Below are 16,216 nucleotides of genomic sequence, written 5' to 3' on the forward strand. Positions count from 1 at the left end.
ATGCAAGTTCTACACACTCTATGAATAAGCTCTCGTCTCCTGCATTCTGGCCTCCAGATGGAGATGAACCCTTGAAATTATTTCGCAGTACAATTGAAAGAGGAAAAAAATGTTTTAATCAAAAGCTAAGTCTTCAGTAAGCAACTTTTGTTTTTATTCTTTCAAATACCAGTGTGTACATTACCTGACATTGTTCTGCCCAGCTAAGCTGTTCCCATATTGCCAATGAGTTGTAGACTTACTATATCCTCTTTGAGGTTGATTTAAAAGTATTCCCTGGTAAAATGGAGGATTCTCTAGTTGTCAACTTGAAATAGGGAGGCTTTGAGGATGTGTCATTTGTACCTGGGCAGACAGGGACCCCTCATGAGGTCTACATATTCCATATTCCCAGTGCCAAATTCTCCATGCAGGGTCCACTGCATGTTACTCTCCATGCATAGTTTTCCAAGGGAAAATGAACAATTGCAATTAACAGCCTATCTACAAACTTCCTTTGAAACTATAATTTTTCTTCACCAGATTAATTTCAACAGAGACTCGCCAATTAACCAAAAGGTCAGACCATAGACATTTCTCACCCTATGCTCTTAATAAACTCGCTCATTAGTAGTGAGAACGTTTAAAGACAGGTTGCAAATTAAAAGATAAAACCAAAAATAGATTGCAGTAGGTGACATCCACCCTATTGTTATAGATGCCTTAGTGCAAACAGGTCCCTCGAGTAATGGAACATAAATTAACACAGAATAATTTGAAGAAAAATGATGCTGCTGTCAAGCAAGCCCTCAGTTTTGGATTGTTTCAAATGCCTTTTAAATCTGTAAGAATAATTTACAGGTGTTCATTTGAGGTAGAAAATTCTAGAATCTTATCAAGCTGATAGAAACTGTAAAAGTCTTGAAACCCAGCTCCTCTGTTTTGTCATTGAAACAGACCTTAAAGCAAAAATTGATGTAAGTCACTTTCGTCCGTATTGTCCCAATGAGTCATGTACACAAAAGTATTTGCAAACTGTGAGGATTGACGTTCATATTTACATAGATTTACATGCGGATTTACATGCAGATGACATACATTTACATGCAGTGTCCAACATGGGAGAAACCTAATGTGTTTCTGATCTCCTGAGGGCCTTTTTGTTCAACAGCAAAGAAACAATAGGAGGTCACATCTCTCTTCCAGGATCAGCCCTTTGAAAATACAGAGCTCTGGCTGAATACCCAGGGCTGCAGGCCCTGGTGCTGCCTTCCTGGGCCCGCAACATCATGGACCCTTTCAAAGCAAAGACATTGCTCTCAGACCTAATTTATCCAAAATTGTACAAATATTTCTGTGAACCTACCAAGTGTCTGCCTCACAACCGTGTTGGGAATACAGCAGTGACCTCAGGAATTACATCGTGCTGGTCTATAAATAAACAACCGTCGCTACTCTGTGATTTTGTAAGAACACCAGGTTTGGGAACGACTTTAGGCTATTGCTCTCCCTCACCCATCCTCCATAGCAGGTGAAAAAGTGAGACCCAGTGCAGAACTGGAACCACTTTCCTGTCACGATCAGGTTCCTGTGTCACACAGCGACACAGTTTTGAAGAAGTTTGCAGCAGACAATTTAGGAAGTTTCTGGCCATCGCAAGTTGCTTTTGTTTCTTGCCTTCTTACTCAAAAGGATGCTTCTGGAAATTTCTTCATGCAGTGCCCCATGCTGCCATTGAAAATTTGAGATTGCCTACACTGAGCTATGTCTAGGGAATCAACTTCTCTCTATTTTATTCATTTATTAGAGTTACTCTCTTTTTTCTTAAATAAAAGCAGATCCCACTTGTATACTGAGAAAAGCTTAATTAAAGGATTTAGAGACTAATGAAAGCTTTTATTTCTCTGCCAGTGGCCCCTGAAGCATATGAACATAGGTTTTTCCCTTTGCTTTATGTCTCCTTGACAGAAGGCAGCCAGATCCTGTGGGTCACCAAACCCCTCCATTCTGAGGGCCGCCATTCTTCTTTTTTCTCCTTGATTGCCTTCTCTCTGTTCCCCTCTTCACAGAATGAACAAGTACTCAAGATGAGTTTATGAGGGTTCTCTTTGGAGACAGGCCTGATGAATGCTCTGTGACTCAGCCAGCAAGAGGCTCGTGTGGTGCGAACATCTGTCATGTTCCTCCCTTCTGAGGCTACAAACACTTTCTCATGCGCCTCTTCCCAGCTCTTCAGGCAATATTGCCATACAAGCCCTCCCAGGGATCAAGGACCGAAGGTCCCTCCGGTAGCGGGGCCTCTGTCTCTGCAGTGTAGAGCGCATTATTGCCACACGCTGCCTACCAACCCTTTCATTCTTTTCTATATAAGAGTTTCTCTTTGGAGGCCTAATCTTTACCCCTGTCACTCAGATCTGATTTGTCTGCCTTTAGCGTTCAGCTTTCCCTGTCAGGAATGATAGCAGCCTTTGCCTTCCCATTCACAGTGGTACCACCGGGAGCCGAAAATGTTTATGCACCTGCTAGGAAGGCATGATTCTTAGAGGAGGGCTGGCTGTCATCCCCAAAGAACAAAATCCACATAATGGTTCCATCTAGGTAAATGGAGTTTCTGGAAATGCTTTGGAACATTTTAGTTTTAGGTACAAGTCACGCTAAGAGTCACCCCCTTGCTGGTTTTATTCACACATATTCCTTTGCTTATGCAGTATGGCCACAATCAAATCTTTGAAACCGGGGTCCTAAAATTCCTTCCATATACTAACACTTTTTATGTCAGTAACTAGGACAAGACTTCTCCCGTCCAAGAGGCAGTGGAAAAGAGAGGCTGACGAGCGTGGATACCAGAGTTAGGCTGGCTAGGCTCAGATGCCAGCTTTGCGAGCAACCTTTCAATAAATATGAGCTATGATTCTTATCTTATCATTATCATTACATGAATTCCAAGAGACACATTTTCAGTAACACATAGGCAGTTCAGGTTTAACCCAGGAATAGTGTGTACCCATATAGTTTTCGTAAAAATGAATAATTCTACATGAATTAATGCTTCCTTCCAGAAGGATGTCTCAAAGGGAACCACTTACATTTTCACCAATATCCTGCATCCTCCCCAAAGTGCAAAGAGTATCATCATCTTGAAACAAAAGACAGACATGGGTTGGAAAGACAATAAGCTGTATCACAAGCTTGGAGAAATCGATTTTCCTTCCATTGTTGAAGTCTTGCAGAAATTGAGCAGCTCCAATAGCAGCAAAGGACACCAGCCTTGGTGTTCTGAAGGCTTCCCTGAAGCACACAGAGGGTCAGATTGTAATCAGTGAAAACAGCCATATTGCAAAGGCCAGACAGGTTTCTTCGCAACAGGCTTTGTCCAGACCACTTTCTGAGATAAGAATACATAAGGATATTTTAGAGAGGAGTTCTGTAAGGCTGAGAAACTCCTGGAGAACAATGGGGCTGAGAAATGATCTCGTGGAAGAGAGAATAACAATGACAGAGGAGCAGAGGGGGGAAATAAAGGGAAAGATGGGTGCTCTTGGCCTCCTTCAACCTGCACGTTGGGTGGGGCTGGTTAGACGGGTACCATCTTCTGCTCCGCTAGGGGTTAACCGGATGCCTAAAAGTGGTCAGTTACAATCTGCACCGAAGAGCCAGGAGCAGTGTGGAGCCGAAGCAAAAGGAATTCCTGCAGACCACTTCTGAGATCCAGTTCACACAGCAAATTCCCAGGAAATGCAGGTGTCCCCAAGCACTGCGTGTCAGCTTAGGAAAAGGACTGAGGAGTCCATAGTTAATGGGTGTCCAATGAGTTTAAAGAACTACTGTTCTTTTTAAATTCTATAACAGTATCATTGTTATGCTCTTTAATATTTTTTAAGTTTATTTATTTGTGAGAGAGACAGAGACCACATAAGCAGGGGAGGGGCAGAGAGAGAGGGAGAGAGAGAATACCAAGCAACGTACAGCCTGTCAGCACAGAGCCTGATGGGGGCCTCGAACTCATGAAACCGTGAGATCATGAGCTGAGCCGAAACCAAGAGTCAAGACGCTTAACCGACTGAGCCACCCAGGCACCCCATGGTTATGTTCCTTAAAATATAGGGAGATACCCAGTGAAATATTTATATGCAGGCAAGAAACCATAAACACTACACTTGCAAATAATCCTCCCCATGGCTTCAGGTAAAGGTGACTTCTACCCTGACCCACACCCAAAGCCTCACTACTTACCCAGGGGAAAGCAAACAGGATATTAAAATTTTTCACCAATAATTTATTAACACGTTTCCAAAACAAAATTCCTAGCAACACAATTAGACCAACCTTATTCCACTTAGGTTTGACATATAGACAGATTTTTTTTCTACACTTGCTTCACATTTAGAACACTTCGATCACTTTCGAAACCTTTTTAGTTTTGAGTTTGTGTGCCAGCATTTTTATAGAGAAAAATATGTTGGTATTTTTTTCTTTAGCAAAACCCAAGATTGTAATTTAAGTCATCATAAGGCATATGTGTTATGAGAGAAGCCAAAGCTATTCTTTAAACTTGATTTGGGATTTTATCATTCCACAAATTTATCTAAATGGTTAAAAGTGTGTACATGCTTGTGTGTCGAAAATAACTTATTTGAAGACTCCCAAGGGTGATCGTATAGATTTTTTTTCGAAATGCTTTATTTAGGTTAATTTTAACATGTGTGGCTTTTATTAAGGAAAGAAAACTTCTAAAAATATTATGACAAACTTAGGTGACAAAGCCACTATTTTCATTTATTTCCTTATTTCCAGATCTTAAAATTCCTGGTAGGGGAAAAGGAAGAAAGCACTCAGAATACCTGACTCATTTTGTTTTCAGTTTCCTTTAAAAAAAAACAAAAAAGAAAAAACGTGCTTCTTTATTTTTGCTGCGACTTGTGACATAATTAAGACTGGTGTGGAAATGCAGGAATTGTATCCTAGCAGGGATAAATTAAGGAAAACCACAACAAAAACTGTGAAGGTATGTAAAAATTTACAACAGAAAAGAAAGGAACTGTAATAATGACCAAAGAAGGTAGGATGGACTCATACTGGAACTGAGGTACTAGACAATACGAATATGAAAAATGGGAAGGTAGAGATTAGAATTTTAAAATACCAAGTGCCTTGTATTTCTTAGGAAGAAAATTGGGACCGATTAAATGTATCTCTTTATTAAGACATAGCAAAGAGTGTCTACTGTATCATTCGTTATACTTTTTGTCGTTAAATATTTCATAACTCTTTAAACCGAGTAAGTGAGTAAGACAAAAGACACATTACTAACCAAAAATAAAGAGATGATGGTGGAAGGTTTATGACCCACAGACAGAGGCTTCCCCGGGCATTTTTAGAATCTGCGTGCGGCCTGTCCATTAGGGTTTGGTTTGCACCAATTTTCCCTTAGTTAAACCCGACGTGACCTTTTGGGGTCCAGTCAGGATGGCATATGTTCTAGTAATGCACCTGGAAGCCAACATTCCACGACGCTAATCATCTAGGGAAAGCCCCGAATATTTGCACAGTTAATGTTGGCACACTCTCTGATTTCCGCCTGAAAGGCCAATTTTAGGGAATGGGATGGTTGCTCATGGATATGGCAGGAAGCGTGTGCCTCCTTTTAGGTTGTGAGAGGAGCACGCACCTGTGAGCCAATCTAGAAGAAACAGGGTAATTGGCAAGCAGCTGCTAACCTGAGTGGGCCAGGCAAAGGGGAAAGACCCACAGTGGGGAAGCCTCCTCCAGGGTAAGAAGGGATCTATCTTTGTGCGAGAACCACCAAAATCAGTAGCTGCGCACGCTATTTAACAGCGTGATTTAAGTCATCGCTTTTGACACTACTTCTAAAAAGGTGTACTTTATGCCTATTTTCTCTTTTGCTGTCACTAAGTGAAAATTCCAGTAGGCTGCTGAACATTGCAAACTCTGTAATTCTGGGCGTAGAGAATGCTTCCCGTAAGAGCCATCCTTGGAAATCCTGTTTTATCATTGCCACCAGTTATATTTTTGAATTTAGTTAAAGAAAGTATTCCCAAGTTTTCCCCATCACACAACAGTCCTCAGTGTTTGCTCCTAATTTTTTCATTGATTTCTGTTGTTGCTTTAAAACGGTAATATCTGGGAGGGGGCGATATTCTTAGCAATTCAGGAAAATGAGCAAATCACATCTCATGCACCCAGCCGTCTCAACTTCGGTTTCCACTTTCTGCAGCTGAAACCAAAAATTATTCATAAAAATTCCATGATTTTAACATAAGTAGCCTCAGGGGAGAGCAAATGCACCTATCAAGTAAGTATTGTTAAGGATTATTAATGCAGAAGCTGACTGTTTTCTGTGTCACCATTATCGTTTTTGTGATACACGAGGCAGATTTCAGTCCGTAAGACATGGTGGCATATTTTACCTTTTACATTTCACTACGGCTACAAATGAAAAGCTACTCAATGTAAAATTATAGATGTATTACAGAACTATCATACTGAAAAATCACATAAAGTTTTCTAATAAAAACTTATTCAGAAACCACTGAAGGGACATCTAATGCTCTGAATGTTGAATAACTGACTCCATAATACTTATTCTAGATTATTGCCAGCAGCAACAATAACAATAATGGATCAAAAATTTAGGGCCACTTTTATTTATGAGCAAGAGCTTTAAAATAAATGCATAAATCCTAGGCCTGTCTTTTTCCACATTCGTATTCCACCTTCAGTGGCCGTCTGTCCTAATGGAATGAACTGGATGCTGAAGGACTTGACCAAGCCCAAGCCGGGCCAGTGCCCAAAGCAAGGGCTCCTCGGTTTTCTGCAGCCACTTTGCCCTTAGGTTCCCTGCCCTCTCCCTCTGTACTTCCACCATTCGGTGTGTACCCCACACCAGACACAGCCCCCCTCCCACGCCCAGGACCCGTCATGTCACATAGGTGGAGAACTGATGTTCACAAACGAGCCTTCCACCCCGGTCTGTTGAGGTCATTCTGAAATTTAAAAAGTGCAGGGCGCCCGGGTGGCTCAGTCAGTTAAGCATCCAGTACTTGATTTTAGGTCAGGTCATGGTCTCACGGTTCATGGGATGGAGCCTCACATTGGGCTCTGTGCTGACAGTGCGGAGCATGCTTGGGGTTCTCTCTCTCCCCCTCTCTGTCTCTCTGTCTCTCTCTCTCTCTCTCTCTCTCTGTCCCTCCCCCAGTCGTGCCCTGTCTCCCTCTCTGTCAAAAATAAATAAACTTTTTTTTTTAAGTGCAATTGTATTGACCTGAGTTGGAATCCCAGCTTCAAAGACGCCCAGGTGGCTCAGTCGGTTAGCATCCGACTTCTGCTCAGGTCATGATCTTGTGGTTCGTGAGTTCAAGCCCCATGTCGTGCTTTGTGCTGACAGCTCAGAGCCTGGAGCCTGCTTCCAATTCTGTGTCTCCCTCTCTCCCTCTCTCCCCGACCCTCCTATCATGCTCTGTCTCTTTCTCTCTCTCTCTCAAAAATACCTAAAAACAAACAAACAAATAGGCACTTATTCTCCTAAGCCTGGTTCTCATCTTAAAATAGAAAAGTACACAGTTGCAGAGATGCATAAACGACAGTACACATAAGACACACCTGGCCCGAGGGGCTCATCACTGCCCCTCATTTAATTGTTCACTATCTTTGTCATCCTGCTTCCCAAGTCCCCTTTACTTTCCAGCCCAAGGCCCTCAGCTCCATTGCACCAGGGACAGCAAGAATCCAGTTCAGTGTTGTCCACAACCGCCCTCCAAGGGCAGCCCGTCTCCCCGGTCTGATTCAGATGGGATCCCCATCTCTGCACTAGGTCACCCAGAGTGTGCCAGCTGCGCAAGGCCATCCGGAGGCCGGTCACCCTGCCCACCACTGTTCTGACCTCCCTACCCCCATACTCCACACGCTGCGGAGGAATCACCATGTGGAGCCATGCCACCACTGTCTTTGGGATTCCAGACATTTCCACACTGCCTGGACATTTCCACTGCTGGTCTCTGCCAGCCACCTACATGTCCAGGGAGCCACCCTTGGAACAGTTCAACATTTTTTTGATACACCTAGACTAAGATATTTAAAATGTGCCTTTCTCATTACTCGTTGCGTTATCTCTCTATTTACTCTTTGTTTGCTGTTCAGATTCGACATAGTCGTGTTTCTTGAGAGTTTTCGGTCAGTAAATAAAACGGGTCCCTCCACCATGGGCACACATCTGTCTGCCTGCTGCAGGAGAGCTGAGCGGCTCCCTCTGGACTTGACCTTCTGGTAGCTGGACTCCCTACTTGTTAAAAGGAGATAGTATTAAATGTTTTCTAAGATGAAATGGGGACTGATGTAACTAGAATAAACATTTTATGATATGTGATAAATATATTTTGACTGCTTTATAGACTTAAGCATATCTAACCTGAAAGAAAACACATGAAACCTCCAACCACGGGTTTCATCCAGAAAAATATGGCACTCAAGCCAGACATTCCACTTCCATTTATTTTTTTTTTAATTTTTTTTTAACGTTTATTTTTGAGACAGAGAGAGACAGAGGATGAACAGGGGAGGGGCAGAGAGAGGGAGACACAGAATCCGAAACAGGCTCCAGGCTCCAAGCTGTCAGCACAGAGCCCAACGCGGGGCTCGAACTCACGGACCGCGAGATGGTGACCTGAGCCGAAGTCGGCCGCTCAACCGACTGAGCCACCTAGGCGCCCCATTCCACTTCCGTTTAAAAGAATAAGTGTTACCAGCCTCTACTGCTTTCAAGTGTTCTGAATTCAGAGCATCCCAACATGTACCAAATTACTCCGATTTCTTTTTTTTTTAATTTTTTAAATATTTATTTTTGAGAGAGAGCGAGCGAGCGAGAGTGGGGGAGGGGCAGAGGGAGAGAGGGAGGCACAGAATCTGAAGCAGGCTCCAGGCTCTGAACTGTCAGCAGAGAGCCTAGCACGTGGCTCAGACTCACGAGTCATGAGATCACGACCTGAGCTGAAGTCAGACGCTTAACCGACTAGGCCACCCAGGCGCCCCACCCCGACTTCTACTGTGATCAAATACAGGTTTCAATGGCATTGTTTAACAAATAAAGTTTTCTCTTTATTTAAAAAAAATACTCCATTTCTAACATCAAGTTTTACCCATAATAGAAATTTGTTTCAGACAAAGGAAGTAGGAAGCCCTGTGATTTTTCAGAGTCAGTATTTCAGTCAGTTGCTTTGTTTCAGACCTGAGCAGCGCCCCACAGTAGTCTTTGAGATGGGTGAGAGTTTTGTCAAGTGCAAGAAAGCCCATTGTGCATGCGGGCTCCTTCTCGGGGAGATCAGTGTTGATGGCGTCCGTATAGACTTAAGTATCTAGAAATGAATCCTTTTAAAACTAATCACGTACCCCATGGAAAATCTCCATGTGTCTCCAGGAGTGTGCATAGCTCAGTTTGAAATGCAGGTATCTTAGGATTCTTACTTTACTTCCCTTTAAATGAGAATGTAATATGTCCTTGACTTTTCTCTACCTTCTACAACTACAAGCTTCTTGAAAGTAGGGGCTATTCTTCTGTAATTCACCTTGGCACCCCTTCTACACCTCAAAGAATTTTATTTTACACCTTCTACGCCTCAAAGAGTGCCTGGCACAGAGCAGGCTGGGTGCTCACCTGTAGATACAGGCTGCACGCTCACATTCCCACCAGGGGCCAGCAAGGGGGTGTGAATGAGGGAAGCAAGCTAGGTATGAGACCATTGGGCACAGAGAAACTGTGACCCGAATGGGCAGGTCCGCGTTCACAGACCTCCAAGGAAGACATACATTAAGAACAGACTGGCATCACAACTGACTGTAAATGTTTGAAGAAACAGGGAGCCATGGTTTGGGTCTCGGAACACTTGCCTGATGAGGTGACCTTCAGTGGGCCAAGCCGTGACGGATAGCAATCGGAGGAGGGCTTCTGCACTGCAAATGCTCCTGACTGCTGGCAGCTCAGGACCTAGGAGAAGTAGGGGCAGTGCAGAAGGGGACTGCGGCTGGCCATACTCACGAAGTTGGATTTGATTCTGTGGCAGGGGGACCCATGGGAGGCTGGAAGGCAGGAATCACCCTGATTAAAATTATGCGTGTTTGAAGAGGTATTTTCAGGTGGTCGACGTGGGTTTTCTTCTGTGATCCTCCTGCCGGGATCATGATGACTGCACGCACGCCCCTGTCGGTTAGAACCCTTCTGAGTCGCTTTTGACATTGCCACGGAGGCAGCGTCACACAGTGGGGTAAGGCCTCACATGTCAGCTCTGCAACCCACAAGCCATGTGCCCTCAGACAGTCTGCCTGACTTCCCCGGGGCCCCTCTCCTTCCAGTAACATGCACCTGTTACACTGGAATGCAGTCTTTTTAATGAGTTACTTTTTAACGAGTGACTACACGTTAAACTACTTCAAACGGGACCTGAGAAACAGCAGGTGCCCAAAAGAGGTTAGGTATTAGTCTGTTCATGACGGGATCACATTTTGAATTTGTACTATCGTTCTTCCCTTCAAAAAACTCCAATATGCCACTGTGAGCTTAAGGACCTTGATTTCTTGGCGGTTCTGGTTAACACAGAAAACACACCATATAGAAATTAGAACATGAAGAAAAGGGATACAAGTCTTCTCTCAAGATTTGAAATTACGATTTTTTTAATATGGCTCACTTTCCATGAACTGAAGAACTCACCTTACTCAATAGAGCCCATCCTTGAATGTCTCATTGATGCTTGTCATTGCTTTTAATTTTGTTTTTTATTGTGCCCTAGTCCCTCCTGACCTTTTTATTGTTGTTGTTGTTGTTGTTGTTGTTGTTCCTTCCGGGCTCGGTGGTGGTAGGAATGGCCCCTGCACACATTTTCTTCTCGGCAGAGGTCCACGTGACTCCACCATTGTGAGGGAAACAATGTATTATCAGCCTGATATTCTTGAAATTTTGAGACCTTCCCTTGCACGCTTGAGTCCCTACGGGGACAACTGCTGGGAAGAACTTTCTTGCCTGTTGTGCAAACATCGGTAAAATGCAGCCACAGCAATCCCAGAGGCTCCCACCCAGACACAAACTGCGGAAATCATCCTGGGGCTGTCGGTCACAGCCGTTCGTCCCTCGAGCGAGGGAGGTTTTCCGGAGTCCTTTGCCTACCTCTGTAGATTCCTTGTCTTAGGAGTTTAGTTGTTTGTCCACCCTGGAAGCAATCCCCAGTGACCTCTCTATATTTGTCCTCATGGTAAGGGCACGTGCCACACCAGCTTTTGGGAGACAGACATCAGAGGCAGAGGAATGCTGACTCTCCCCTGGTGTTCCACCCTAAATCTCAGCTCTGTCAGGGCACAGGTGCCAGGGATAACCGTCTTGTATCCTGGGCATTTATCTGGAGGCTCATGGTGACCAGGGTCACTCAGACCCCACCAAGAGCTACCAAAATCAAAGGGAGTGGATCTTGGTATCAGTAAAGCCTGTCCTGTGCTGGCCTCTGGCATGCTTTTTGATTTTTGTTAGAAGACATGTATCTCTGAGTCATAATTTATTCGTGTCTCGGGAAATAATTTGAAATATATTATTCAGTATAATTGGAATAATTTCAAAAAGAAAAGAAAAACAGGACTGATCAGTTTTGCATTAAAAACCTTAAATTCCGGGGCGCCTGGGTGGCTCGGTCGGTTGAGCGTCCAACTTAGGCTCAGGTCATGATCTCGCGGTCCGTGAGTTCGAGCCCCGCGTCAGGATCTGTGCTGACAGCTCAGAGCCTGGAGCCTGTTTCAGATTCTGTGTCTCCCTCTCTCTCTGCCCCTCCCCCGTTCATGCTCTGTCTCTCTCTGTCTCAAAAATAAACGTTAAAAAAAAAATTTTTTTTTTAAAACCTTAAATTCAGGTGCCTTCCTTCTTCCTTTAGTCCCCTTCCCCTCCAAAAAAAGCATGAAAACACAAACCAAGATTTGAATGAACATTCATGAAAATATCTTGCATCATTAGTCAAGAGGACAAAACTCTCCAGTGCCCACCCCCGAACAGTTTTGTTGGTGAACCGCCATGGTCACCAGATCAGGGAGGTCGTGTGGTGTGTCAGAAAGGGGGCTGCTCTCAAATGACAGCACAGTGGCACACACGTGAAGGGGAGAAGAGACCAGGAAACCAAGTCAAAACTACACCGGGGGAGATGGGGACCCTCTCCTTGCATGTTTTTTTCTTCCTGGGATCAACTCAGAATAATCTTTGTGTTCAAATTCATTTTCAGATATTAGCCCAAACTGTTACAGTTCCTCTGGATACTGATTGCAATTTTAGCATTGAAAAGAACATCACCTATTTCATTTTTCTAGCCCAGTCTTTTTTTTAGTCTAATTTTTCTATCCTAATTTTTTTTTTTTTTTAGTCTATCCCAATCCTTTTTTTTTAAGGCAGCAAGTAAGAAAATCATCAAGAATACCATTTATATAATCACCCAAGCGAACCACTAATGCTTATAAATGCCCTTGATTTTAAAAGTTAACCCGTGTGTAGTTATGTAAACATTAAAAACCCGTATCACCTTCATAGCCTCTGAGCCCCCTTGGTGAAGTGATACAGCCATGCTCCTAGATGACATTTTATGTACGAAGTTCCTTCTAAATCAGAGAGGAATGGGATTCCTCCATTCAAATTGATGGTACACAGAGGTAGACTAATTAGTAGATTCAAAACAAATCTTTGGTGTTCCACAATTCACCTCCTCCATATGAGACCACCTGATAGGTCGAAGGTAGAGCCAAATGTTCCTGATGCTCTGGATCCGTGGTTTTCCACCAGGAGAGATTTGAAAATACACCCAGGCCTAAGCTCACCCCAGACCACTTAAATCAGTCTTTGGGGTTAGGATCTCAGAATTTTTTCTGAATTTTTTTTAATGTTTATTTATTTTTGAGCTAGAGGGAGACAGAGAATGAGCGGGGGAGGGGCAGAGAGAGAGGGAGACACAGAATCCGAAGCAGGCTCCGGGCTCCGAGCCGTCAGCACAGGGCCCGACGGGGGGCTCGAACCCACGAGCCGTGAGATCATGACCTGAGCTGAAGTCGGACGTTTACCCACTGAGCCACCCAAGCTTCCCAGAGCTCAGAAATTTTTAAACATTTCTTAAACATTTTTAAACATTAAAAAAAATTGTTTTAACATTAAACATGTTTTTTAACATATTTTTAAACATGTTGTTTTAACATAAAAACAGATTTTTAAACATTAAATTTAAACATTTAAATATATTGAGAGAGAGCACAGGGGAGGGGCAGAGAGAGAGGCAGTGAGAGAGAATCCCAAGCAGGCTCCGTGCTGTCAGTGCAGAGGGAACACGGGACTCAAACTTACAAACCGTGAGATTATGACCTGAGCCAATAACCAAGAGTCGGACGCCCAGCCGACTGAGCCACCCAGGCACCTCGGATCTCAGAATTTTTTAAAAGCTACACAATAATCGTAACCTGCAGCTAGAGTTGAGAAACACTGCCCTCGGTAGGGAACAGTTCCTGGAGGCCAGGACGGCACTCTGGTTACCTAGGGAAATGGACTGAGTTAAGTTGAGAGGCAAAGCCTTGAGTCTGGGAAACAGAGGAGGGACTTGGTTGGTGGTTGGGAACAGTAGTCCAGTCACAGCACTCTGAGGCCTGCCTGATCTCTGCTCTCACACATTCCGAAGAGACCCTTGCAAAAGATGCCCCCTTTCAATGAACTGGAAAGGAGTGAAGCCGATGTGCTTTCCAGCTTCTATAGATAGTCTCCAAAATGGAAGTCGAGGAAGGAAATCATGCAAATATGATCTATTAATATTCCTTAATCCTGAGATATGTTTTAGTATGTTTAATAGTAAATAATACAGTCTATACATAAGCATATAGGCTCACTTCTTGATTCACTTATTCACTGAGCTCCTGCTATGTCCCAGGTGTTCCATAAGGCACTAAGGAAATTGTAGTAAAACCACAGCCACAGCCATGTTTCCCTCCAGGGGGATCTTAAATAATCACAAGGGAGTCTAAAGCTCAGAAAGGGGAAGTGAGCTGCACTTGGGAACTGGCCCACAGCTTGGAATATCTCTGGAGTGACTCCTGTTGGGCACGGAAGGGAGACGTGGCTTTTCTTCTGCAGGCACATGCCATCCACAGTGCTGGAACATCTGATTCATCCGCTACAGCCATGGTCATCAGAACTCTTTCTGCAACTTGCAGACTAGGTGGCTCAGGCCCGTGTATCTAGTGAAGGAAGCAGAAAGTGCCTGGGCCGCCTCTTTGCGGAGGGGGAGGGGAGTCATGTTGGGAAGACTATCTGTGTATACAAAGATAGACTCAGGGTATATTTGTTCTTGTGAATAAGTGACAAGCGGTTCAGGACACAGTGAATGCTCCTGTCCACAGGCTACAAACATAGTGATGGATGGGATCCAGTGTTTACGTGTCCCCTGTGTAACCTTAGATTGAAGTCGTTGAAATCCTCAGCCCATGCCTCAGGAGAATGGCACGTGCGTGGGCTGAAATGGCAGGGCACAGCTTCATGAGAGGTGGCGGGCCTGGACCCATCAGGGGACAAGACACAGAGACATCAGGAGGTGGAGTCAGTTTTCACGGGAAGGGTGAGCGTGTAGTCAGAGCAGCAAGGAGGAAAGATAGAAGCTTGTGTTGTAGACAGAAGGCAAGGAGGTTTTGATGGTGAAACTGGAGAAGAAAAATTACCCAAGAACCAGCTGATAATTGGTCAAGATGAATGGGAGGTACCTGAAGGGGGGCCCCGGGTGTGCCACCATTACTCAGTGTCCAAGCCTTAGCCTAGGAAGGACCACTTATAAATATCTTTGAACACACCTTGTCTTCGTGTTCATGCTTTGCTCTTTATAAAATGCCTGAGTATGCATTAACTCCACGACTCCTCAAAATAACCCTGAGATGTGTCATTGAAATCAGTATGTAGATAAAGAAAGATGAAAACACTGAAGCTTACAGTGGCTAACTTGTCCAAAATCACACAGCCAGTGAAAAGGTAGAGGCAGATCTCGAAGTCAGATATTTGAGTTCCAGATCCAGTAATCTGCATTGTCAAGATCCTATAGTACAGCCGGGTCCTGGTCCCAGCATGTGCCTGACCATTTGTATGATTCCCCACGTATCATGCGGCTCTTGTGGCTTTGAGGTTGTGCTCCTCTCGTTTCCTTGCATTTCTCCTTGTTCTTTAAAGATTTGTACTGTTATGCTTACACCCTCAGACATGCATGAGCATCAAGTAGAGATTAGGGTTTTTACAAATCTGGTTTCGAAGAAATGTTATATTCCAACTTCCTGTACCTGCTTCTATAGAACTGGCATTTTGTAATGCCCGCCTCCCCCCCTTTTTTCCCGGGTCCATAAGAAAGAGCTTTGGAATACTCAGATCCCGGGAGTTGAGCAAGGAGGTACTGATCACATTCAGTGACAGGAAGTACATCTGCTTAAAAGTCTAATTTCTCTCTCACTTTTGGAAGTCAGGTGAAAAAAAAAAAAAGGATTAATTTGACAGATGGCACAGAATAAGAAAAATATTAGAAACAAGAAGAGGCCATTTTTCCTACAGAGGCTCATTTCATTCTATATACCATTTCCCTGGGATATCTGCCAATTGTTAGCAGGAAGAGTGATGTTATCCATTTTTTAAAATTTCACTCTTGAGTATTATGGAGATAAATAGCTAAATGATGGAGAAATAACTTTCTTTCACAGCAGTCGTTTAAGAGAGGTAAAAAGAGCTCAAATGCAGAGACGTTTGATGACATGTGAAAATTCAGCCATGCATGAAAAATTCAGTATCTCTGGAGGTGCTGTTTGAGCAAGGGCACCCATCAACACTAGCATCGGTACTGGAAAGGAGAGCTAAGTCCATCTATAAAAGTGAGGGGACTGCATGCGAGCCTTGATAGGTTTATTTGCAAGCCCCAGAAATTGGCCAGTTGCAAACTTACAAAGAGAAAAAAAAAAGTCTGTGTTCTGTTTCGCTGCAGGACCAATGCAGGAGACCATCTATGACTTCTGGAGGATGGTGTGGCACGAAAACACCGCAAGCATCATAATGGTGACCAACCTCGTGGAAGTGGGAAGGGTAAGTCGGCTGTCCGCCTCCATGGCCACATGTTCCTTGCTCGGTTGGTAACGTGGAGTAAGGCCAGAATAGGCTTTTGAAGTATTGTGTGTATTTTAGCAAACGTTAACGACGACA

At 43.9% G+C, this 16,216-nt stretch overlaps 1 protein-coding gene across 3 annotated transcripts in view; it reads left to right on the forward strand.

Moving 5' to 3' along the window:
- Positions 1-16,216, forward strand: part of PTPRM (protein tyrosine phosphatase receptor type M) — a 790,291-nt gene that overhangs the window by 715,745 nt on the left and 58,330 nt on the right. For all 3 annotated transcript variants that reach the window (XM_049619708.1, XM_049619706.1, XM_049619707.1), the window contains one exon: positions 16,002-16,099. In XM_049619708.1, the coding sequence (XP_049475665.1) occupies positions 16,002-16,099 (98 nt within the window). The remainder of the gene's footprint in view (positions 1-16,001; positions 16,100-16,216) is intronic.

Source organism: Panthera uncia (assembly GCF_023721935.1).
Source record: "Panthera uncia isolate 11264 chromosome D3 unlocalized genomic scaffold, Puncia_PCG_1.0 HiC_scaffold_8, whole genome shotgun sequence".
In the NCBI taxonomy this organism is placed as follows: Eukaryota; Metazoa; Chordata; class Mammalia; order Carnivora; family Felidae; genus Panthera; species Panthera uncia.